At 42.9% G+C, this 25,929-nt stretch overlaps 1 protein-coding gene across 1 annotated transcript in view; it reads right to left on the bottom strand.

Moving 5' to 3' along the window:
- Pde6a (phosphodiesterase 6A) overlaps positions 1-25,929 on the bottom strand; it is a 114,345-nt gene that overhangs the window by 59,376 nt on the left and 29,040 nt on the right. The window contains exons 5-7 of the mRNA XM_004664767.2: positions 23,666-23,740; positions 15,391-15,455; positions 3,967-4,033 (exon numbers count right to left, since the gene is read on the bottom strand). Coding sequence (XP_004664824.1) covers positions 3,967-4,033; positions 15,391-15,455; positions 23,666-23,740 — 207 coding nt within the window. The remainder of the gene's footprint in view (positions 1-3,966; positions 4,034-15,390; positions 15,456-23,665; positions 23,741-25,929) is intronic.

Below are 25,929 nucleotides of genomic sequence, written 5' to 3'. Positions count from 1 at the left end.
AAGTCCAAACCCCTTGATGTGACATCCGAAGCCTACTATGATTTGGTTCCTATCTCCTTTTCCAGCCATGTCTCTTCCTGCTTTCCTGTCTCAACCTAGTACTCCAGCAACACTAATCACATACTCTATTTTCAGCCTCTGTGCTCACATCTGCACATCACAAGAGTCTAGACATGGAATGTCCAGCAAAAGCTCATGGGCTAAAGGCTATGTTCCTTACTAGCCATTGCTGGAAGTAGTGGAAATGAGTGTAGTGGAAGCTCTCCAATCATTGGGACATGCCCTTGGAAGGAACGCTGAAATCCAATTATTGGGATATTCCCTTGGAAGGAATGCTGAAATCCAACCATTGGGACATGCCCTTGGAAGGAATGCTGAAATCCAATCATTGGGACATGCCCTTGGAAGGAATACTGAAATCCAATCATTGGGACATGCCCTTGGAAGGAACGCTGAAATCTGTTCCTTCTCTTTCTCTTCTTGGCTTCCTGACCACCACAGTGATGCACTGCTTTGTCACAGGCCAAAAGCAATGTAGCCAAGGAGCAGTGAATGAAGCTCCAAAACTGTGGCTAAAATAAACCCTTCCCCTCTTTCTGAAACTTTATTTATTTGAGAGAGAGAGAAAAAAAAAAAAAAAAAAGAGTATGGGCATGCAGGGCTTCCAGCCACTGCAAATTAACTCCAGATATATGTACCACTTTGTGCATCTGGCTTTATGTGGGTACTGGGGAATTGAGCCCAGACCATCAGGCTTTGAAAATAAGCACCTTTAACCACTAGGCCATCTCTCCTGCCTAATCTTTTTTTTTCAGGGTAGGGCCTCACTCTAGCCCAGGATGACCTGGAATTCATAGTCTTAGGCTGGCTTACAACTCACAATGATCCTCCCAAGTGCTGAGAGGTACACCACCATGCCCAACCCCTTTTTATTAATAAGCTGATTTTCTTTAGTATTTGTAACAGTCATGGAAAACTGACTGGTACCCATATTGTTCTCTTGTCCCAGAATCGCTTTCCTGTTCACTTGCCTAAGATCTACTAACTTTAAAATTCAGTTCAGAACAACACACTTCTAAGAAATTAAGGCTGGCTTAGATAGCCCCACAATATACCATGTGCATCTCTATTATGGCCTTATCACTTTGCAAAATCAGTATCTGTTATAAAAATATCTCCTCATTTGGCCACCTGAGACTCCACAGTGAATTCCAGGTCAGCCTGGGCTAGAGTGAGACCCTACCTCGAAAAAACAAAAAATAAAAAAAATAAAAATATCTCCTCATTTGATTATGAGCTTCAGAACAGAAACTGTAACTGACCCATGATCTACCTTTGTATGACAGAACCTTTCTCAGCTCCTGGCATATAGAAAATGCCCATTAAATGAATATGTTCCTCTACAGGCAGCCTTATGTAGTATGTGCCTGGGAAAGGACTACATGGTAACTAAGGCCACACATGGGGCTGGTATGTTCTGAGGTACAGAGAACACTGTCAGGCTACCTTTGACCCTGAGGGGGTGGGTTTGAATATGAAATGTTTCTGGCTCGTGTGTGGACTGCTTGGTTCATAGCTAGTGGTCTGTCTGGGGAGGAGATGGAAACAGGAGGTGGCACCTAGTTGGAGGAAGTAGGTCACTTAGAAGAATATACCTGGCTCCTGGCCAGGTATTTTGTCACAGCAATGGAAAGTCTGACTAACACAGGAATGAGAGGAGGCAATACAATAGTGCGGTTGTATATGACATACCTGGAAATGAGATAGGGTTGGAAGTTGGGAATTGCAATGAAGTCTTGTATAAGGGGTTGATACTTAGTATCTGGGGAGCCTGGTAGACTACCCAGTCATGGCACTGACACATTTGCATAAGTATCCTTAGTTCTCAGTGATACTACCTTTTAAAAAATATTTTATTTATTGATTGTTTGAGAGAGAAAGAGGCAGATGAAGAGAGAGACAATGGGCATACTAGAGCCTCTAGTCATTGCAAATGAACTTTAGACACATGTACCACCTTGTGCAGCTTGTTTGCATGGGTACTGGGGAATCAAACCTGGGTTCTTAGCCTTCGTAGGCAAGCACCTTACCTTCTCAGCCATCTCTCCAGCCTGAGACTATATATTTTTCCATATGTGGTGGCTAATCTCATTGTCAATCTGACAGAATCTAGAGTCACTTAGGAGACAAATCTGGATATACATATGTGAGGGAGTTTCTAGATTAGGTCAATTAAGGTGGGAGGACCCACCCTAACTGTGGATGGCACCATTCCATGGACTGGGTCTAAATAAAAAGGAAAAAGCAAGCCAGACATGGTGATACACGCCTTTAATCTCGGCACTTGAGAGGTAGAGGTAGGAGAAGTATTAGGAGTTTGATACTAGCCTGAGACTACATAGTGATTTCCAGGTCAGCCTGGGCTAGAGAGAGACGCTGCCTTGGGGGAAAAAAGAAAAAAGGAAAAAGCAAGCTAACCAGCAGCACTCATCTTTGCTTTAATTTTTTTTTTTAATTTTTATTTATTTGACAGGGAAAGAGGGGGGGCGCCAGGGCCTCCAGCTGCTGCAAATGAACTCCAGACGCATGCGCCCCCTTGTGCATCTGGCTATCATGGGTCCTAGGGAATCGAACCTGGGTCCTTTGGCTTTGCAGACAAACACCTTAACTGCTAAGCCATCCTTCCAGCCCTATATGTTATATTTTTTCAAGGTAGGGTCTCACTCTAGCCCAGATTGACCTGGAATTTACTGTTGTGGTATTGTGGGGGTTTTTTATTGTTTTTGTTTATTTTTATTTATTTGAGAGTGACAGACAGAGAGGAGGGAGGGAGGGAGACAGAGAGAGAGAGGGAGAGAATGGGTGCACTAGGGCTTCCAGCCGCTGAATCAAGCCTTGAACCAGGGTCCTTAGGCTTCACAGGCAAGCACTTAACCACTAAGCATCTCTCCAACCCAATTGTAGAGTTTTATTAAAGCTTCTAACTTGGATTTCCAGCCACTTGGCTGGAACAGGTGTCCCTGGAGGTAGATCTGGTTTCCAGCCTAAAGGTATGCAGAGTGCTTGAGCTCTGCCTGGGTTCCTGCTGTTTTGCTGCCAGTTTCACTCTGTGGTGTGGTTGTGTCTCTCAGCTTGGATCTATGAAAGGAAACCAGCTTCTTCCAACATCAATGGAAAGTCCTCAGGTCTCCCATAAACTTTGTCTTGTTTGGAAATTCATCCTGGCAAGTGTGGAGCTGCCTACAACAGCTGCAAGTCTCAGGCTGGCCTCAAACTCAGTGATCCTCCTATGTCGGCCTTCCAAGTGCTGGAGTTAAAGGTATGTGCCACCAGGCCTGGCAAGTGGCTTCTTCCTTTCTTTGTTGTTTTTAAGGTAGGGTCTCACTCTAGCCCAGGCTGACCTGGAATTCACTACGTAATCTCAGGGTGGTCTTGAACTCTGGGCGATCCTCCTACCTCTGCCTCCCAAGTGCTGGGATGAAAGATGCATGCCACCATGACTGGCTTGGGAAAGTTGCTTCTTTTATTATTTATTTGCAATGAGAGAAGGGGGAAAGAAAGAAGCAAGGGCTTTCAGCCACTGCAAATGAATGCCAGATGCATGTGTCACTCTGTGCATCCAGTTTTACATGAGTACTGAAGAATCAAACCCAGGCCCTAGGCTTTGCAAGCAAGCGCTTTTAACTGCTGAGCCATATCTCCAGGCCTAAGTCGGTTCTTGTGTGTTTTGTCAAAGCAACAAGGAAAGTAATTAATATACCATCTAAGGACTATTTCTCTGGTTTTCTATTTCTCCAAGTATTAATTTGCTATTCATTTCTGCGGGTCTGACATCAAGTGAATTAGAAAGAATCAGGCTTTAGAAACTTACACCCACCCTCATTCTCCCCACTCTCTTGATCTGAAATCCTTTCACTCTCCACCTGATGCAACAACTGCCCTGCCCGCTTAAGCTCTATCACTTACCAGGCCATTTTGAGCAACATAAGTGGGGAGACCACTTACTAATGCCCAGTGGTCAGGAGGTGGGTTCCTGTAAAAACCAAAGACAAAAATGGTGACTTTCAGTTCAGAGACTGTCCGTCTTCTACCTTCTCCTGGGCCCATACCCTCACTTTACACTCACAGCAGCTGGCTGACCCAAGAAAGCTGCTCAACCTGTGAGTTTAGAGATGGAGAATGGGGTGATAACTAAAACCCATTACTAATCACCCATGAAGTGTTACTATAAACATTCATCCCACTGATTGCTAGTGGAAGCTGAGCAAAAGCAGACAGTATCACTCCCTCCTAAAGTTAGTAGCTTCATAGTGCAGAGAGAGGAAAAGCTCACTGACCATGTGTTCCTACAGGTACTAAGTTAAGTTCCTTTACACACTCATTTCTAGAAATAACAATATCACAATTTTTGGTATTTTTAAAATATATTTTATATTTATTTATTTATTTGAGAGACAGAGAGATAGAGAGGAGAGTGGGCATGCCAGGACCTCTAGCCACTGCAAACAAATTCCAGATGCATCCAAATGAAGTTGATGCATCTGGCTTATGTGGGTACGGGGGAATCAAACCTGGGTCCTTCAGAGGCAAGTGCTTTAACTACTAAGCCATCTCTCCAGCACTGGTTTTTTTTTGTTGTTGTTTGTTTGTTTTTGTTTTTTTGTTTAATGAGAGAGAGAGAACTGGCATGCCAGGGCTTCCAGCCAGTACATTTGAACTCCAGAAGCTGTGCAGCACCTTGTGCGTATGTGTGACCTTGCATGCTTGCATCTGGCTTACATGGGACCTGGAGAGTTGAACATGGGTTCTTAGGCTTTGCAGGCAAGCACCTTAACCATTATGCCATCTCTCCAGCCCCAGGCCTAGTTTTTAAAATATATTTTTATTTATTTTCAAGCAGATAGTGGCAGAAATAACGGATATGCCAGGGCCTCTTGCCACTGTAAATGAACTCTAGATGCATGCACTACTTTGTACATCTGAATTTACATGGGTACTGGGGAACCAAACCCTGGCAGACAAGCTTTGCAAGCAAGCACTTTAACTGCTGAGCCATCTCCCCTGCCCTGCAAAATGGTATTTAAGTCAATAGTGGGCCACACATATGATAGTAGTCCCATACAATATTACCCAGTTATGCTATAGTTCTTCTTAGTGTGTGTAAGCACCATCTTTGGTGTTCACACAATGAAAAAGCCACCCAACGATGCATTTTTCAAATTTTCTTGCCTTCTTTAAGGGATACATGATCTGATTACATTTTGCTTATTTATTGAGAAAATACATAGAAAAATGCATTCCAACCCTCATCAGTTACTAGAAAGCAAACACCTTGGAAACTCCATACACGTCAAGAATGCCACTGTCAGCACTTTGGGAACCTCAGAGCAGACTTGCCCCTCCCAACTGCACTATTCTCTCTACCCCAAAGGCAACTATTCCAGCATGGTAACATTTTGGCTTTTCTGTACTAGATACACTTCTCTGTACTCTTTAATTTGATTTTGCTTGTTTTTCAACTTCATTTGGATGAAAATTTTCAATGTATATTATTTTGTTTGTCTTCTTTTTCACATTGCTATAATCCAGTTTTTAATTGGTTTATAGTTGTCCACTCGTGACAGTACAACAGATTGGTTTCAGGGTCACGCCCTATCTCCAAGCCCAGTGTAGACGAATTCAAACAGTGCTGCTCTCTGAGTTCTATATGGTATATTCCTAGGAATGGAAATATGAATTCATAAAATGTGTAATTTTTAATATTTTATTTATTTATGAGACAGAACAGGCATGTCAGGGCCTCCAGCCACTGTAAATGAACTCCAGGTGCATGCATCAGCATGTGCATCTGGCTTATGTGGGTTCTGGGGAATTGACCCTGGGTCCTTAGGCTTCACAAGCAAGCACCTTAACTGATAAGCAATCTCTCCAGTCCCATGATGAGTATTTTTTTTAACTTTATTGTTTGGTAAGGCAAAACTTCTTTTGCAGATAATTGTACCAATTTACACCCCATTATTGGTGTGTTAAAGTTTCCTCTACTCCATATCTCTGTCGATACTTAGCATTTTCAGACTTACAGCTTTTCTGATAGAGTTCTAGGATATCATTGCTTTTTTTAAATTTTGTTTTGTTTTACATTTCTCTGTAACATTCATGAAATAAGAGTGCCTTATGTAAAAGTATTGGTTGACTTCCGGTTAAGATGGTGGCATAGGAACCATGCCAAAGCAGCCTAGGGGAGAAAAAGCCAAAAATAAATCCAGCAAAATACACTCTTCTACTTAAAAGTGAGGCGCATAAGAAATTATCAACTGCAGCAGAGAAGCAGGAGAGATCCAGAGCATCTGGAGTCTACAGAAGCAGGCAGAAGTGGCTCCAGCAGCAGCGGAACCAGGTCTGCGGGGCCACAGCTGCCAGGCTTGGCCTGAGCCACAAGAGAAGCCAGGTGAGGGGATTCCCCACTCATACGGAGCTCCTCGCAAACTCAAGAAATGTGAAGGGAGGACGGCAGGGACTAACAGAGGAGCACCTTGTGAGAAAGAGGATCATGAGGACCAGCGGGAGAAATTTAGCCATCATCCACAGCCTCCCCCGACCCCCAACACAAGCGCCAGCAAGCACCAGAGACCTGGGGAAGGGAGCTCACCGACATAACACCTGGCACAGGCTACCAGAGCAGTGAACCAGTGACCAAGCCAGCCTACCTGAGCCCACAGTGGAGCGAAGAGGGACCCAAGCAGGAGCACAGCATAATTGAGACCAAAACCATGCCAAAAGGTAACTAGGATTATACCAGGTCAGGACCTGCCAAATATGCCTGGTATATAAGCTTGAATCAAAAGTGCTAATTGTACCTTCCATGCCAGGGTAAATTATATGTTACATCTGATGGATGGTCTGATTTGCCATTCTTAGACAAGCTATATTTTGGGTTTGTCATTTGTTGCTTCCTGATTTATAGTGCCTTTGTTTCCTCTTCTGTCATTCATTAGGGAAGGGTCTCACTTGGTCACAAGCTGACTTGGAACCCTCAACAGGCCAGAAATCTTAACATCCTAGTTAACAGGATTAAGAGGCAACACACATCCTAAGGGATTGTGACTTTGTTGGAGGATCTGGTTGTCATAATACCTTCTCTTGCATAAATGCTCTGTGCTGTTTTCATTGAATGTGTTAAATTTTAGAATCTGCCTTTATTTTGTTCCACTCAGTCTACTTGAATACTCCCATAGCAGGCAAACCCAACATCAAGGGTCACTTTTGTAGTTACTCTGAGAGTCTTAAGAGCCACACCTAGCACCTTAAGCTCCTACTGTGAAGATATATAACATCAGATTGATTGATACATCTAATGATACTGTAGATAATTAGAAAATCCAAGCATTAAATTAATCCAAGATGCAAAAATATGTACATTGTAACACAAGAAACACCAAAAATCAAGACAATATGAATCCACCAAAAAGTACTGACCTCAAGTGAGAATGAGTTAGAAGAAATGCCTGAGAAAGATTTCAAAAGAATGATTATAAATATGCTCAAAGAAGTCAAAGAGGAAATCTAACAAATGAAAGAGGAAATCAAAGGAACCAAAGAAAACACAGGAAACCAATTTAATGAAATAAAGAGGTCAATACAAGACAGTAATAAGCCGGGCATGGTGGTGCATACCTTTAATCGCAGCACTTGGGAGGCAGAGGTAGGAGGATCACTGTGAATTCAGGGCCACCCTGAGACTCCATAGTGAATTCCAGGTCAGCCGGGGCTAGAGTGAGACCCTACCTCAAAAAACAAAACAAAACAAAACAAAAGACAGTAATAAGGAAATAGAAATAATAAAGAAAAACCAGTCAGAATTACTAGCAATGAAGAACACAGTCGATGAAATACAAACTCTGTAGAAAATCTCACCAGTAGAATGGATGAAGGAGAGGACAGAATATCTAAACTAGAAGACCAGGTGGCAAATCTAATACAGTCCAACAAAGAGAAGACAAACTAATAGGAAAGTATGAATAGGAATTTCAAGATATTTGGGACACTTTGAAAAGATCAAACATAAGAATTCAGGGTATAGTAGAAGGAGAAGCATTTCACTCCAAATGCACAGTAGGCATTTTCAAGAAAAGCACAGAAGAAAACTTCCCCCAAATTGGGAAAGAGATGCCAGTGCAGATGCAGGAGTCCTTTAGAACACCAAACAGACAAAACCTGGAAAGAACCTCTCCTGGCCATATTATAATTAAACTACTAAACACATAAAACAAAGAAAATATATCGAAAGCAGTTAGAGAGAAAAATCAAGTTACATACAAAGGCAAGCCCATCAGGATCACAGCAGATTACTCAACACAAACTTTAAAAGCCAGAAGGGCTTGGAGTGATGTATTCCAAGTTCTGAAAGATAACAACTGTCAACCAAGGTTACTTTGTCCTGAAAAGCTATCTATTAAAAAAGATGGAGAAATAAGGACATTCCACAAAAAAAGCAGACTAAAGAAATATTTGAAGACAAAACTAGCTCTTCAGAAAATACTTGGAAGGATCCTCCATGCTGAAGAGAAAGAAAAGCACACATATAAGGAACCTGGAGAAAACAAACCATACTCAAATACTAGTTAATACAAGACAGCAGAAGTAAAACCAGAAGAACTACAAAACAAGAAAAAAATGGCAAAAATAAACACACACCTTTCAATAATAACTCTTAATATCAACGACCTCAATGCCCCAAGCAAAAGACATAGGTTTGCAGACTGGGCAAAAAAGCCGGATCCTTCAATTTGTCGCCTCTAAGAAATTCACCTTTCTACAAAGGATGGACACTATCTTAGGGTGAAAGGTTGGAAAATGGTGTTTCAAGCAAATGGGCTTAGAAAACAAGCAGGGGTTGCTATATTAATATCTGACAAGGTAGACTTCAGTCCAACATTAGTTAGGAAAGATAAGGAAGGTCACTTTATATTGGTTAAAGGCATACTCCAACAGGAGGATATTACAATCCTAAACATATATGCACCAAACATGGGGGTTCCCAACTTCATCAAACAAATGCTATTAGACACCAAACACAGTTGTAGTGGGTGATTTCAACACCCAACTCTCATCAATTGACAGGTCATCCCAGCAAAAACTAAACAGAGATGCATCTGGATTAAATGAGGTCATAGAACAAATGGACCTAACAGATATGTACAGGACATTTCACCCAAATGCTGCAGAATACACATTCTTTTCAGCAGTACATGGAACGTTCTCTAAAATAGACCATATATTAGGACACAAAACAAATCTTAACAAATACAGGAAAGTAGAAATAATTCCTTACACTATCTGCTCACAATGGGATCAAACTACAAATCAATAGCAAGAAAAACTACAGAGCATACACAAAATCAGGGAAACTAAACAATACAGAATTAAATGATGAAAGGGTCAATGAAGAAATCAAGAAGGAAATCGAAAAATACACAGAGTAAAATGATAATGAGAACACAACATACCAAAACCTTTGGGGCATAATGAAGGCAGTCCTAAGAGGGAAATTCATAGCTTTAAGTGCCTATATTAAGAAATTAGAAAGCTTTCAAGTAAACAACTTAATGCTTTACCTTAAAGCCTTGGAAAAAGAACAAGGCAAACCAAAAATCAGTAGGTGGGAAGAAATAATAAAGATTAGGGCAGAAATTAATGAAATGGAAACAAAAAAAATCCAAAGAATCAATGAAACAAAGAGTTGGTTATTTGAAAAGATAAAAGTATTCGTTGTATGAATTGCCTTTTGTAAGCTTCTTACTAATGTCTTTTTCTTGTTTTTCTATAGCCCTTCATTTTAATATTTATTTATTTTTAGGAGGGAGGAAAAGACAGAAAGAAAGAAAGAAAGAAAGAAAGAAAGAAAGAAAGAAAGAAAGAAAGAAAGAAAGAAAGAAAGAAAGGCTCACTATGGCCTCCTGCCACTGAAATGAGCTCCAGATAAGTGATGGTTTGATTCAGGTGTACCTCATAAACTTAGGAGTTCTGAATGCTAGTCTCCCCAGCTGATGGCAATTGGAAATTAAAGCCTCCTGGAGGCAGCGTATTGTTGGGTGGAGACTTATGGTGTTATAGCCAGTTTCCCTATGCCAGTGTTTGGCACACTCTCCTGTTGTCTACCTTATGTGGGCCAGGGGTGATGTCCACCCTCTGCTCATGCCATTCCCTGCCATCATGGAGCTTCCTCCTTGAGCCTGTAAACCAAAATTTTACCTGGAGTCTTTGAATTCCCACATGCCTGGTCCTATCATGTACAATGAATTTGTTTCCTCTCTTGACAGGGTGTCATGTAGCCGAGGCTGGCCTTGATTATGCTATGCAGCCAAGGATGACCTTGAATTTTTCTAATCCTCCTGCCTCCATCCCACTGAAAGGCCCAAGAAGCCAGGAGCCTAGAAATACTATCACGCTCCAAAAGGAGCTTTAGCGGGGCCCTGCATACCTCAAACTCCAGGCCCTACTCTCTGCTAGAAAGTAAGTAGAAAGTCACTCTTCTCATTGTGTCAGAGCCCGCTCTCGATATAAAACTAGGTAAAAGGGCGTAAGACAGGCCCTTGAGGATGGGAAGTGAGTAACGGATTAAACCGCTTATCTGGCTTCTGTAAACTGCTCGCACCATAAGCCCTAGTAGCCTGTCTTAACCACACTTTGTCACCCCCACCCAAGAGCCCGCGCAAATGCTGACCGCCGAGGTTATAGGAAACTGATTGGTCCACGGAGCGTGGGCTTGAGTAATTTTAAATGATTGGCTTAGAAACTATGGAGTGGCATAAACCGACTGGCCCGTACTGCGTGGGCTCCTGATGCTAAGGAATGATTGGTTTTAATGCACAGGCTTTGTTAGAAATCATATAAAAGTTGTCCCCTTCCTGCATTCGGGGCTCTGCAGTCCTCTACCCCTGCATGGTGTATGACTGTGGGCCCCAGCACGCTTGGGATAAAATCCTCTTGCAGTTTGCATCAAGACCGTTTCTCGTGAGTGATTTGGGGTGTCACCATTTCTGGGCAGAGCATGGGGTCCTCGTTCTGGGGGGTCTTACACCACCTACTCAGGGTAGGGAGCACAGGTATGCACCTCCACATCCAGTTTATGCAATGCTTGGGATCAAACCCAGACCCCTGATCATGCTAAGTAAACAGTCTACCAACCAACTGAGCTACATCCATGCATTCCTTTTCTGAAAGTGCTTCTATGATGCTTTCTGTAACATCTGGGTGGATTATCTTTCCTCTTCCAGGTTCTAGAAGTTGCCCTTGGTGGCCAGAAGGTTAACAGTTCCGTCCACTACTGCCATATTCATTTAGAGTTTCCTTTTCAACCCATTCCTTTGCAATTTATCCCTGCTAGGCTCTAACTCATTGCTGAGAAAAAACACCTACCCAGAAGCAAGTTAAGAAAGGTTATAGCAAGGCTTGGTGGCACATGACATTAATCCCAGCATTCAGGAGGCTGAGGAAGGAGGATCACCATGAATTCAAGGCCCCCTGGGACCACAAAGTGAATTCCAGGTCAGTCTGGACTGGAGTGAGACTATACCTCAAAAATTATATATATAGTATCATACATATTTTCCTGTCCTTTTGTGCCATAACTTTTAGGGGCTGGAGATATTGCTCAGCAGTTAAAAACACTTGCTTGCAAAGTTTGACATCCCTGTGTTTGATTCCCCAGTATCTACATAAAGCCAGATGCACAATGTGGCACGTGTCTGGAGTTTGTTAGCAGTGGCAGGAAGCCCTGGTATAACTAAACTTTCTCTCTCTGCCTCTTTCTCTCTAATAAATAAATATATATATATATTTTTTTAAGAAGACAGCTTTTTTATGTCAGTGCCACATAGTAGCACAATATCTTCAAGTTACTTTTTATGTGGCAACTAAATTCAGTGAGATAGCAGCCAGCAGTGGTTGTTCAACATCAGTTCAACTGAAATTACAATACAAGTGGTTATGACTAAGTTCATACTTCAGCAGGCAGTGATACTACCTAATTGAAATAGCTCCTTGATTTATGTTGAAAGAAATTATTGTTTTGGTTTTTCAAGAAAGGGTCTCATTCTAGCCCAGGCTGACCTGGAACTCATTCTGTAGTCCCAGGCTGGCCTTGAACTCACAGCTATTCTACTCTGCCTCTCAAGTGCTGGGATTAAAAGTGTTTACCACCATACCTGGCTAAAAAAATTACTGATGTACTTGGGTTTGAATATCAACTTAACATGTGCTTTCTATTTTCCCATCTGCTCTATGTCCTGCTTCCTGCCCAAACTGTCATTTGGCCTTCCCTTGGTGTGATTATTTATTATTAAGTTTTCTCCTGTTAGTTTGCAGGGCACATACTATGGCTACTATCACTGATGCTTGCAAATATTCTGGCTGTCTTTCCTTCTGGGTACATGGTCAGGTTACATTCTCTAATTACTTGAGGTGACATACGGCATATGACCGGCTTTGGTCAAAGAAAAGTGAGTGAAAGTCATGTATGTCACTTCCAGGTGGGCATTTTAAGAACTAGTGTGAACTTTCCTATGTACTCCCTTCCCTGTGGCAATGTCTGTCAGTCTTCTAAGGTTCAAAATGGTGACTGTTTTATCAGCCTTGGTCCCTGACTGATGAGAATCCTTGCAAAATAGTCCCAACCATACCCACTGTGGTGGTTTGAATAGAATAGATGGCCCCCAATATATTCAGTTGTTTGTTTGTAGTTTGCATCTGCTGGCTACCTGGCTGGAGGCAATGTCAGTGGGTGGATCTTAAGTTGTGGTGGTAGGTTTCAGATTTCAATCTAAAGATATGCAAAGTGTGTCTAGCTGTGTGGCTTTTGACCTTTAGGCTTGTACTTCCCTCTCTCTCTCTCTCTCTGTTTGGGCCTATGAAGGCAGGCCAGCTTCTTCTGCCATTATGGAACTTCCTCTGGATCTGTAAGCTTCAATAAATCCCTTCCTCCATAACTGTGCCTGGTCTGGAAGTTTATCTCAGCGAACCTGAAGCTGTCTGCTACACCCACCAATTGGCAAAGAGCATGTCATGGGATGGCACAATAAAGCTTTGTTGCTCTTGGGCTTTATTTTAAGGTCTTGTGGTTACAGCATGACCCAGCCTATCCTGGCTGATTTTTGTTTATTTATTTACTTTTTGGTTTAGAAACAGGGTGTTGCCATTTAAAAAGCTTAAAACAGAGGACATAGGACTAGGGCTAGAAGGAACAAGGAACTGTTACCTGAAACTGATGAGATGTAATACTTGATAAGTGCAGATAAAACATCAGGGGAATTAGTGACCAGTGATCATTAAAAGAAGATAAAGAGGGCCGGAGACCTAGCTCTCAGTGGCTAAAGGCACTTGCTTGCGAAACCTGGCAGCCTGGGTTTGATTCCCTCGTTCCCACGTACAGCCACATGCATGAAGTAGTACATGTGTCTGGAGTTCATTGCACTGGCCCGAGGCCCTGGTGCACCCATACTCTTCCTCTCTCAAATACATAAAATATATTTTTTTAAATTTTTATTTATTTATTTGAGAGTGACAGACAGAGAGAGAAAGAGGCAGAGAGAAAGAAAATGGGTGCACCAGGGCCTCCAGCCACTGCAAACGAACTCCAGACGCGTGCGCCCCCTTGTGCATCTGGCTAACATGGGTCCGGGGGAATCGAGCCTCGAACCGGGATCCTCAGGCTTCACAGGCAAGTGCTTAACTGCTAAGCCATCTCTCCAGCCCCATAAAATATTTTTTTAAGAAGATAAACTGAGTTTAATAAATGTGAAACTCTAGTAAAGGGGTTAGAAAGTAGAATGGTTAGTGCTGGGGAAAAGGCTCAGTGGCTAAAAGCACTTATTTGCTAAGCCTTTTGGCTTGGATTCAATTTCCAGCTGCCCATGTAAAGCCAGACAATGGCAAGAGACCCTGGTGTGCACACACATTCATCAAATAAGTAAATAAAAATTTTTACAGAAAGCAGAATGGTTGAAGAGTGTGCATTTGACAAGTAAAAGAAGAAAAAGACATGAGCTCAGAAAATAATCAGAGAACCAGACATGATGGTGTGCACCTACAATCCCAGCACTTGGGAGCTGAGGCAGGAGGATTATGATGAGTTGGTTTGGACTATGTACTGAAACCCTGTGGGAAAGAGGGAATGGGGAGGGAAGAAAAGGAGTAGAGAGAGAATGAATCAGTCTTTATGCAAGCAGGCATGCAAGGGAATAGAAAACCCAAGAATCAGAGGAATCAGATGCAATCTCTCATCCTCAACCAGTAGCAAGAGAAACCCAAGAGCTTGCTTGTCTGAGTGACAGAAGGGTGTCAGGATTTGGCCTGGTGATGAAGGCTGAGTCAGCATTTCCAACTGCACCTATGGTTTGAGGATTAGGGCAGCATGCAGTAAATCCCTTCAGCTCTTCAGCTAGGGAAAGCCTCAGTGTTACTTAAGGTGTGGCTCTTCTACAGAGCCTGTCTACACCTCAAGGAGTCTGCAATTACACCTCTGAGAAAGCCAGTCACATGCCAAAACAGAGCTCTGGGTTTAGCTATTGGTACAAGTGAAATTCAAATAGATAAGAAGGCACTGGGGGGCTGGGAAGGTGGCTCAATGATTAAAAGCACTTGCTTTTAAAACCTGAAATTCCCTGGTACCCATGTAAAACCAGATACACAAAGTGGCACATGTGTCTGGAGTTCATTTGTAGCAGCAAGAGGAACTTGAGAGAAGGCCTTGAAACTTTCTGGAAGGCTCTGCTCAAAATGGTCCTTGAGTCCCAATTCCCTACAGTTCTGCTCATTGTCCTTCTCTGTCCTTCTCATGACCCTCCTTAGAGGGGAGGGCACACAATCTTGTTACCAAGCATAGCTTAGCTGGTCTTGAATGATTTTAAAATGCATATGAAAAGCCAGGTGTGGTGGTGCATGCCCTTAATCCCAGCACTCAGGAGGCAGAGGTAGGAGGAGAGTAAATGTTGGGGCTGAGTCACTTTCTTTTCCAGTTTCATCTTTTTTGGGCCCCAGGAGTAGCTCCACAGAAAGTGATTGAAAAGCCCTCATTTGATGCTGTCGTTTCATCCTACAAATGGGAAGTTGAGGCCCAGACAGGCTGCTTAGTAGCACTGGCTATGGGCTAGGACTCCATCTCATACACAATCTAGCATGTCATAGCTTTAATCAAGCCTCTCTTCCTTTTCCTTTTCTCCTTATTTTCCACCTCATCCAAGTCTGCAGAACTTCACACTGTTGTCCCTGTTTCTCTAACAAAAGGCATGTCCATACTGGGTTTAGTTAGCTCTTATCGTGGAACGAGCAGCCATAGGCTTATGGTGGTTGATAATATGCCCGCTGTTCTGCATGCTCGGAGATGCAACTTACGGAATCACTTTGATGTCTTCTTTGCCGTGCAGGATATAGTCAATGACTTTGTAAAAGTTAATTTCCTGGCAAAAGAGGTAGAAAAGTTACACAATGAGAGAGAGCGTGCGCTAACATGTATGCAACCATGAAGCAGGTCCTGTTCTTTTCTTTTTCTTTTAACAAGAAAAAGAACACACAAAATGTAGCCCATGCCTAGGGAGTATCACCCCGCATCGTGTGTACTGTCGCCTATCCTGCATTTGTCAGGACGCACCAAGCCTGTCCCCAGCTCACTCTAAGGGTGGTTTTACAGCCTCTGGTACTCTCTGCCCTCAACCTGCCCACAGAATTCAGCATGGTCCTTTGTGGAGCCAGTTGGCAGCAGTCAGGCAGAGGCTGGAATCTGAGACAGGGAAGAGGGATGTGAAATTTTCCAAGGGGATCTGCAGGTCAGTGTAAGGAGAAAGAGATGGAGTCCAGAGAGCAGGAGCTGGGAAGGAGGTTCCCATCTATCTAGAGACACAGTCAACCTCACCAGCTGCTGTGCAGAACACTCCCCTCTGTCACAGTTTCACACAATGGCTCTCTCCTGTGTCATCACCTCTAGATAATTTCCCCCTTCCTCCATCCCTCCTACTTTCTTGCATCATTAACCCTCCCATTCTCTGAAAGTAGATTGCTCAATTATATAACTCCCTAGTCTGCACATAGCTATGGACAAGTGGCTTCAGCTGCCTCATTTTTCAGGGAAAATCCCATGACTTTATCAGATCCAAGTGTGATGGGCACTTTAGCAACAATTTGCAGGCAGAGAAAACTAAGGTTCATGGGGGGGAAGGACTTCTGTAAAGTGAGACAGTGAGCTAACACCAGAGCCTAGGACATTGACTTCCTCACTATTTGGAATATAGCTACTCTGACGGTGGGTCTTTGGACTGATGCTATCCCATAAAGTACTTGTTACTGAAACAGGCACTTACAAACAGCTTTTGTAAGAAGCACTGGCTCCCTGCTTGTACCCCTCCCTTTGGCTATCAGACTGTCATCTTTTTACTCTTGTAAAATTAGTACTTTTTAAAAAATTTTCCTTCATCCTGCCCCCCAGCTCCTCCTCCTGGAGGAACCAACCCCTGTGCCTCTTCCCCTCCTCTCTAGGTCCCTTCGCAGATCCTAAATGGACTCATAATTGCCTGTCCTTAGTGAAAGAATGTTGCAAACCTGCTTCCAGGCCCTGGAGTGAGGAAACCATAAGCTCCCCACCTTGGGCCATGGGGTGAGCTGTGCAGACCACTGGGGATGTGGTGATGGGAGGCGCTAGAGAGCAAATCTCTCCAATCCCCATTCCCAATAAAGTTAAATAAAGGCATTCGTCTCATTATGTCTAGCCATACTAAAATGATTTGGGAAGAGTGCTTTTTTACCAAGTAGAATGAATTATTTGGTATGTGTTAGGAATTTATGACTACAATTAGTCCTGGGAAATTATACAGTGGTTTAATGAATCTAAATGCACAGTGACATTACCTTTGCACAATGAAGTAAAAACAGACATTGAGAGTCACCTCTCAGCAAGTTTTATAATGATGTGATCTAGTTAGCTTAAGTCTGTGAAATCTAATTTAGAGAAAGGGGACTTATACTTTGTGTTTATGAAGTTCCCCTTTTGACAATAAAGCTTTATCATATTTTGAGAAGCATTGGCCCCCCAAAATATGAGACTATTAAACAAACTAATCTCTGTCCTTGCTACAGATATTCTGAGAAGTACTACCCTAGAAATTTAGATGCAGATGCCTGGTCCTGAGCTTCCTGACTCAACTTCTACAGAGAGAAATTTCTGATCAGTTATGGGATTCTGCATGTCTGTTTAGTTGGCACAAGACCAGTGATCATGTGTTCTTCAGCCTCCTGAGGAAGAGGCCCCACTCCTCAAAGCACTTGGATTGAACACTTCGGGGAGGTAAACTGGCCAAACAAAGCTGAAGCTGGAACTCCTCCAATGGTGTGGGCTGCCAGGGGTAAGGAGCCCCTAGAACAGGAAGCGTCTAGCAGAATGATCCCGTGGACGATGACTAAGACTCCACTCACTTGTTTGTACAATGTGTGCTCTCTGGCCCATTTCCTGAGCTATAAAATTAATTCAATGGTGTGTGTTTACTTATTTGCTGATCCTGTTTTCCCAAAGTGCAGACCCTCGTCATACAGAGCTGCCAAAGACAGAGCTGAGTTGGATGCATAGAGACCCTGCGGCCCCTGTGCTCCTGACCCCCACCCACTAATCCATGGCTAAGGCAGCTGCTCCCAACTCTAGGGTTGTAAGAACACTTGGGGGAGGGATAAGACTGAACCACATAATCTTTTTTTTTAAAATATTACTTGAAAAAGAGAAAGTGATAGATATGTAGTGAATGGGTGCACCAGGACCTCTAGCCACTGCAAACTAACTCCAGAGGCACTTTAACCACTGAGCAACCTCCCCAGCCCAAAAGACCCTATCTCAACCTATATACACACCACTTCTCTCCCTTTCCCCCAGCCCCTAACCCCCCCACCCAAATGCCTAAACAGCCTAGCTTGGCAACATGGTCTGTTGTAGAGCATAGGTGGCTTCCTCCCAAGATCACGTGGCCACTACTGCCATCCAGGATGGTTGAGAGAGCATCGAACCAAGTATACTACCACTAGCTAAAGCAAGGACCCACTGTCCAAGTATACTTTCCACTGGATCTGAGCAGTTTCTACTGTAGCCCAAAACATTTTTAAATAGTGAAACTATAGCCTGCAAGTGGTTCTGAAAACCAAACATTATATGATTTGGGGAAGCTGTGTCACTGGGAGGGGAGCACAGAGTGACCGTCTTGACCACCTTGGTGTCTTTGTCTGAGTCTTGGCTTGCCTACTTTACACATCCAGGCGTGGTGGGTCCCGGGTCTGGCAGGCTGCTAGTCACTAACTTTGAAAAAGCTAGGAAGAGATATTCTTTTCAAACCCATAGGAGGATCAAAAACAAAATCGGTGTGCTTTAGGTTAATAGAGCTTTTACTATACACTGCAGCCGAGTTATGTTGTCTTCAAGGGTATATTAATTCGTGAATGAATTCACAGACTCTGGAAAATCAAACCTGAGCCATCAAGAGCACCTTTGTTACCTTCCACTGAGCAGTGAGCACTGTGACACAAGAGTCTTTGAAAGAGCCACAAATATACAGCAGCCAAGTCGTGAGTCATGAAATATGGCAGTTTTAAAACAAGTGCTAGATTTTAGGTTTTTTCCATGAAGCCTAAGTTTCCATAATTTAAAATAACTCTCTTTCTCTCTCTTTTTTTCTCCCAATATCTTCAACTGTCAAATGGAGAAAGTAAAGATAATTCATTCATAAACTATTTAAAAGAATATATGACAACTGGGCCCAGTGACTCAGACCTATAACCCCAACTATTTGAGAGGCTAATGCAAGAGTATCGCAAGTTTAAGGTCTGCTAGAACAACATAGTAAATTTAAGGCTTTCCTGGGCAACTTAGTGTCTTAAAATAGAAACAAGTTTTTTTTTAAATTTTTTTTAATTGCAAAAAGGGTCAAGAAAATAGCTCAGGGGCTGGAGAGGTGGCTTAGCGGTTAAGCGCTTGCCTGTGAAGCCTAAGGACCCCGGTTCAAGGCTCGGTTCCCCAGGTCCCACGTTAGCCAGATGCACAAGGGGGCGCACGCGTCTGGAGTTCGTTTGCAGTGGCTGGAAGCCCTGGCGCGCCCATTCTCTCTCTCTCCCTCTATCTGCCTTTCTCTCTGTGTCTGTCGCTCTCAAATAAATAAATGAATAAATAAATAAATAAATAAATAAAAATAAGTCTGCAGGAAGCATTTAAAAAAAAAAAAGAAAATAGCTCAGTAGTAGACCATTTGGCTAACATGTGTAGGGTTCTGGGTTCAATCCAAAAACAAAACAAGAAAAAGTGACCCAATACAGGTAACTTGCCCAGCAGACAGTGAGGCTCAAACCTAACCCTAGCCAGCTTTGGTTTTGTCCATCCGTATGCTGACTGCACGTTGGAGTGAGACAGGCATCAGTGACTGCAGCTGTACAAGATAAACTACCCCAGTATGACAAATGAGGAAGGGAGACTTCTGGACATATATCCCAAAGCTATAAGACTAGCTGGGGTCAGAACTTAGGTGTCTTCACACTACACCAACATACTTTTTTGTTTTTGGGTTTATTTGAGGCAGTATCTTGCTCTCTAGCCCAGGCTGACCTGGGCTATTCACTATGGAGTCTCAGGATGGCCTCAAAATCATGACAATCCTCCTACCTCTGCCTCCTGAGTGCTGGGATTAAGGCATTCACCACCATGCCCTGTTAGACCCACTTTATTTTTTGGGGGGGAGGGGGTTGAAGTAGGTTATCCTCCTACCTCTGCCTCCCAAGTGCTGGGATGAAAGGCATGCACCACCATGCCTAGCCTAGGCCCATATTCTTTACAGATGCTCTACCTGTGGTTCATCCTGTCTCTGGGCCCAATTCAGGCCTGTGTGTTTCTCCCTCATGGTGATGTCCTAGACCTGCAACTGACTTTGGAGATTAACTCATGGATAATATCCAGTGGGTAAGAATATGAAGGAGCCAAAGGATTATTGGACCAAATTCAATCTCTCTACAGGTGAGCAACCAAGCAAAATCTGAATCTTTCATCTTAACTATAGTCTTTAAAAACAATACTTTAGGAGCCCGGACATAATGGTGCATGCCTTTAATCCCAGCACTTGGGAGGCAGAGTAAGAGAACAGCCATGAATTTGAGTTTGGCATGGGACTACAGAGTGAGTACCAAATCATCCTGGGCTATAGTGAGACCTTACTTTGAAAAAGCTCCCCCTCCCAAAAAATTTATTTACTTACAAGCAAAGAGAGAAGGGGAGAGAGAAGATAAAGGGGAGTATTAGTTCCACTGCAAGTGAAAATAAACTTTAGACACATGTCATTTTGTGTAGCTGGCTTTACATGGGTACTGGGGAATCAAGCATGGACCGTGAGGCTTTATAAGCAAGTGCCTATAACCACTGAGCCATCTCTCCAGCTTCCTTAACTACGGCCTTTTTTTTGTCACAACTTTATGTCACATAGTCTTGTAAGGACTAAACCCTTGCTATCTGAGATGGGAAACAGTTAGGAAAATAAAAGGGCTTTGTAGAAAATGAATTTAACCAGGCGTGGTGACACACACCTTTAATTCCAGAACTTGGGAAGCTGAGGTAGGAGGATCACTGTGAGTCTGAGGCCATCCTGAGACTACATAGTGAATTCCAGGTCAGCCTGGGCTAGAGCAAGACTCTACATAAAAAAAAAAAAAAGAAATTACTGCTGTGAATTTTTGAAACTTGTTTATTTGAAAGAGAGATTGTAACATTTGACCAAGCATATCAGCTTAATTTAATTCAGATATTTTCACTGAGTACAAACTAATTAATAAAAATAAATAAATAAATAAAAATAAAACAGGATCAGTCACATTCACTTTGTCCCCAGAAACAGATATATAGCAGTCTTCACTATTTTCTGAACATAACTATGTGCCTTTTCTCTCTCTTCTTTTTCAGCAGTATTTGGGATTGAACCTAGGGGTCTATACATGTTAGGCAAGCATTTATCACTAAGCTATCCCTAGCTCTCCTTTTACCTTTTTTGAGATGCAGTCTCACTAAGTTGCCCAAGCTGGCCTTAAACTCACTCTGACACTCACACAAGCATTGAACTTATGATCTTTCTGTTTCACTCTCCTAAACAGCTGGGATGCTTTGTTTTGTTTTAAGACAGTTTCTCACTGTAGCCCAGGCCAGTCTGAAACTCACGATGTAGTACAGGCTGTCCTCAGACTTGTGGTAATCTTCCTGTCTCAGCCTCCTGAGTACTAGAATTACACATACCCATCCCCAGCCTTTGCCTGCTTTTTTCTTCTTGAATGGGCAGCACAAGGCTGAGGGACCTTTGTCATGTTTCTCTGGAATATGTACACATGTGTGCAGGACTTCTCTTGTATTTCCTTAGAGCATACCAAAAAGTGCACACTGTTACCTATTACAATGAAACTGTATTTAACCATTATCTGAAAGCAGGGCTCTATGGAACTTCTTGTCACAAAAACCAGAGTGATACATTAATTGATTTGAAAGGCTCAGAGCAGATGTTGACTTTCTGTTCTTCTGAGCAATCACAGCATTTAAATACCTCATTATAAAGTTTGTTAGGTGCCTATAATGCCTCCTAATACTGAAAGACAGTTTGTGACTTCATGCTAGATGAAGTCCCAAATTCACTTGCTGACATTTTTGTTACAATAGTCTTTAATTTTTTTTTTTTCTAGGTAGGGTCTCACCCTAGCCCAGGCTGGCTTTGAACTCATAGTAATCCTCCTACTTTTGCCTCCTGAGTGCTGGAATTAAAGGTGTGCACTACCATACCTGGCTCATGACAGTCCTTGAGAAAAATGGCCAGTGACAGACTGGTACCTTTGCTGTGGCCAGCTGTTGGCTCCTAAGCAGCTTCTTGACCTTGTAGATTTCTATTTCTGTAAGCAGTATTAGGGCCTTCGGTTTTCTTCTCTGCCCTTTCTCCTCACTCTTCCTTCCACCTGGATCCCTTTCTGCAGTCCCTGCCAGTGTCACAATCTGTTCACAAAAGACCTCAAAACGAAAGTCCTAACCAAGGATGAGACAGTCACCTCCATGACACTTCTTAAAGTGGTCAACGTTGGGCAGCTCTTCCTGGTCTGGTCTCTGTGAGAAAATGTCCTGGTCAGCTCATTCTCCATCAACGTGGCATTTGAGGGGAAAGAACCAGAGGAATCGGAGGCTGACAATCATGACACTGGAGATGACCAATGGCTTTTGATTTAAGAGTTCTTCTTAGAGAGCTAGACAGCAGAGCAGCCAAGGCTGGGAGTTAACTGAAGCTGGCTTGTCGGAAGGCCATGTTAGTCTCTACTGTGCTGTCTCAGCTTCTAACTTTCCACAGTATACAGGTTTAGCTTGTATGTGAACCCATGAAAGAACTCTGTGGGATTGCCTGCTAACATGAAAAGGTTGGACTTTAAAAAGCTGACCTTGGACTAAGAATAGTTTAGTTGTTAGTGTGCTTGCCTAGCATTCACAAAGCTCTGAGCTGATCCCTAATACCACATAAACTTGGTGTGATAGCACATACCTATAATTACAGCTACATAGGAAGTTTGAGACCAGCTTGGACTCTAGGAGACTCAGAGAAAGAAGGAAGGAAGAGAGGGAGGGAAGGAGGGAGAGAGGGAGGGAGGGAGGGAGGGAGGAGAAGGAAGGAAGAAAGGAGGGAGGGAAAGAAAGGAGGAGGAAGGAAGGGGAAGGGAAGGGAAGAGAGAGAGAGAGAGAGAGAAAGAAAAAAGAAAGAGAGAGAGGGAAGGAAGGAAAGAAAGAAAAGAAAGAGAACACAGGGCTAGGAATAGAAAAGCATACTGGTATAGACTGTGGCCAGCTTAGACTGCATTCCAAAGAGGCGAGTGTTACGCAGCTCCAAACAAGTCCAGTTTGTGGGATTATAGGTCTAGTTTTGACTGACCTTCCAAATACTTTTCAAAATAAATTAAGAATCCAAATACTTATTGGCAATATTTTATTATTAAATACTAGCAATTTCTTTTATTCATTTTTAAAAATTTTTATTTATTTACTTATTTGACAGAGAAAGAAGGGGAGAGAGAGAGAGCGCGCGAGAGAGAGAACAGGCATGACAGGGCCTCTAGTCACTGCAAACAAATTACAGGTGCATGTGCTCCCTTGTGCATCTGGCTAACATGGGTCCTGGGGAATCCAACCTGGGTCCTTTGACTTTGCCATCCCTCCAGCCCAACAATTTCCTTTTTATAAGTTCAAAGAAAAAACTTTAAATTGATGTAGCCAAACAAATTTATCTAGTGGCTGGAATTGGCCTTCTGGCTACTGATTTGAACATGCTTGATTTGATTTGAAGCTTCCTCCTAGTGCTAATTGATTCTGACTTCCTGCTGAGTAAATCCTTGAGCTTGACCTTTCTTAATTGCCTATGAGTATTGATTTCTGCTTCTCACTGAGAAAATCCAGAAAGGAATTAAAAACATTTGCAAATGACAGGGCTTGGTTATTGTGAAGAATTATTACAGCTCAAGGGAGACAACCTAATCCAGAGAGGATAAATACATATGTTATAAAGAAATGTCCTTCAGTAGGGTCTACTGGGTCTCACATCTGAATTTCAGTAAACATTTGTTCAACTGAAAAGGTGACAAAGAAACTTACCCTTCCATCTGGAGTTCTGGGACCAGAGTAGGGTGGAGCCTCACCCATCAGAACTGGCCACACATCAAAAAATTCCTAGAAGTGAGAAAAAATTAATTACATGTTTTGAAATAGATCAAAAAAAGAGATTAAGAAGCCCAGGGCTGGAGAGATGGAGTAGCGGTTAAGATGCTTGCCTGAGAAGCTTAAGGACCCAAGTTTGATTTCCCAGTACCCATGTAAACCAGATGCACAAGGTGGAGCATACATCTGGACTTTGCTTCCAGTGGTTAGAGGCCCGTTCTCTCCTTCTCTATCTGCCTCTCTCTCTCTCAAATAAATTAATTAATTTGAAAGACATAATAAAAAAAGAAGCCCAACTTATATGAGTGGCCTATTACTGAAATCTGAAGGTGGGAAGAAACCTAAGCTTGGAAGAGCAGAGTCAGAGATTAAATAAATCTGTAAAATACTGATAAACATGCCTGTCTGATCAATACCTGTAACAGGGAGCTGAGTTAAGATATTCTGTGTATTGCTCATTTATTCGTCAGGGGCATGGGTTTATAAGCATTTGTGAAAGAGCAGGAAGAGTCATAAAGGGATCAGTTAGTATAAAGGTCCCGCTGATGCCTAACTAGCATGTAGTGATGTCATGGGTGAGCTGGAAAAGGTCACAAGGTCTAGGTAGTGGCAGGAAAAGGTATAGGGTATGGGTCACAGGGGGATTGGCTGATTGAAGGCTGCTGGCTGATACCTCATTAACATATAGGGACATGCCCAGCAAGCAGCAAGGGGTCACAAGGCTCTGGGGAAAGCAGAACATAAGTCTTTTTTTTTTTTTTTTTTTTTTTTTTTTTGCTTTAACTGCTGAGCCAACTTCCTGGCCCTTTTTTTTTTTAATTTTTAAATTTTTATTAACATTTTCCATGATTATAAAAAAAAAAAATCCCATGGTAATTCCCTCCCTCTCCCCTGACACTTTCTCCTTTGAAATTCCATTCACATAAGTCTTTTTAAAATTTTTTTTTATTTTTATTTATTTGAGAGTGACAGAGAAAGAGAGGAGAGTGGGCATGCCAGAGCCTCCAGCCACTGCAATCGAAGTCCAGATGCGTGCGTCCCCTTGTGCATCTGGCTAACGTGGGTCCTGGGGAATCGAGCCTCGAACCGGGGTCCTTAGGCTTCACAGACAAGCTTAACCACTAAGTCATCTCTCCAGCCCCCGGAACCTAAGTCTTATCAGGCTGTCCAGGTGTTCTGGGCTGGAGGAGGGAGCTCCTCACTCCTGCGGGCCTCGGCCGAGGTTATCCAGGTCTAGGCTTGCTACATCCTCTGAGAGGAAGCAGCCCCACTCCTGCCAGCCTCAGGACCCGAAGTTGTTGAGGTCTAGGCCAGCTGCAACCTCCTGTGGCTCCCGGGTCTTAACCATTCCTGGCAGCTTAGGCCCACTTTAACCCTCAGTGGCCTACACATGGCTCTGGATTCTATTCCTAGCACTGGCTAACAAGTTAAGTTGGAGGTACGTTTGTAAAGAATAGCAGTTTCAGCCAATCACAGGTGATCATGGACTAAATCACACCTAAACACAGCAGATGTCTAACTTGTAGTCAGTCAAGTTATTTACTCATTTTGGAACAGTTTATCACAATGATTTGCTTAGTCCAATAACCATCCACAGTATGAGCAGAAGGGAGTCCACATGAAATTCAGACTCAATGTCCTCAGCTTTCTGCCCAGGTGGGCTCTTTTTCTAGATTACTCACAACAGACAGAAACTTAGTTTTAGTGAGACTGTGAATTGGAGGTCTATCTGAGACCTATATCCCATTAGCCACTCAATAGGCAGGAATGAGTAAGACACAGTGCATGCCCTACAGAAGATGCACTAAGGGCTGGAGAGATGGCTTAGTGGTTAAGCGCTTGCCTGTGAAGCCTAAGGACCCCAGTTCGAGGCTCGATTTTCCAGGACCCACATAAGCCAGATGCACAAGGTGCCACATGCATCTGGAGTTCATTTGCAGTGGCTGGAGACACTGAGAGAATGGAGGCCCACTTTCTCTCTCTTTCTCTCTCTCTCTCTCTCTCTCTCTCTCTCTCTCTCTCTGCCTCTTTCTCTCTCTGTCTGTCTGTCCTCTCAAATAAATAAATAAAAATAAAGAAACAAACAAAAAAAGAGATGAACTAAGAGGGCCCCACCCTGAAGGGGTGGTATTGTCCCTAGTCTGAGGGTCTCAGATTAGGAAAAGGGAGAAAACCAATAACATAGGCATTCTCTTTCACTC

This window comes from Jaculus jaculus, chromosome 13 (assembly GCF_020740685.1).
Source record: "Jaculus jaculus isolate mJacJac1 chromosome 13, mJacJac1.mat.Y.cur, whole genome shotgun sequence".
Taxonomy (NCBI): Eukaryota; Metazoa; Chordata; class Mammalia; order Rodentia; family Dipodidae; genus Jaculus; species Jaculus jaculus.
Note: the sequence above shows the minus strand (reverse complement) of the source record. Positions and strands in the feature narration are given on the sequence as shown.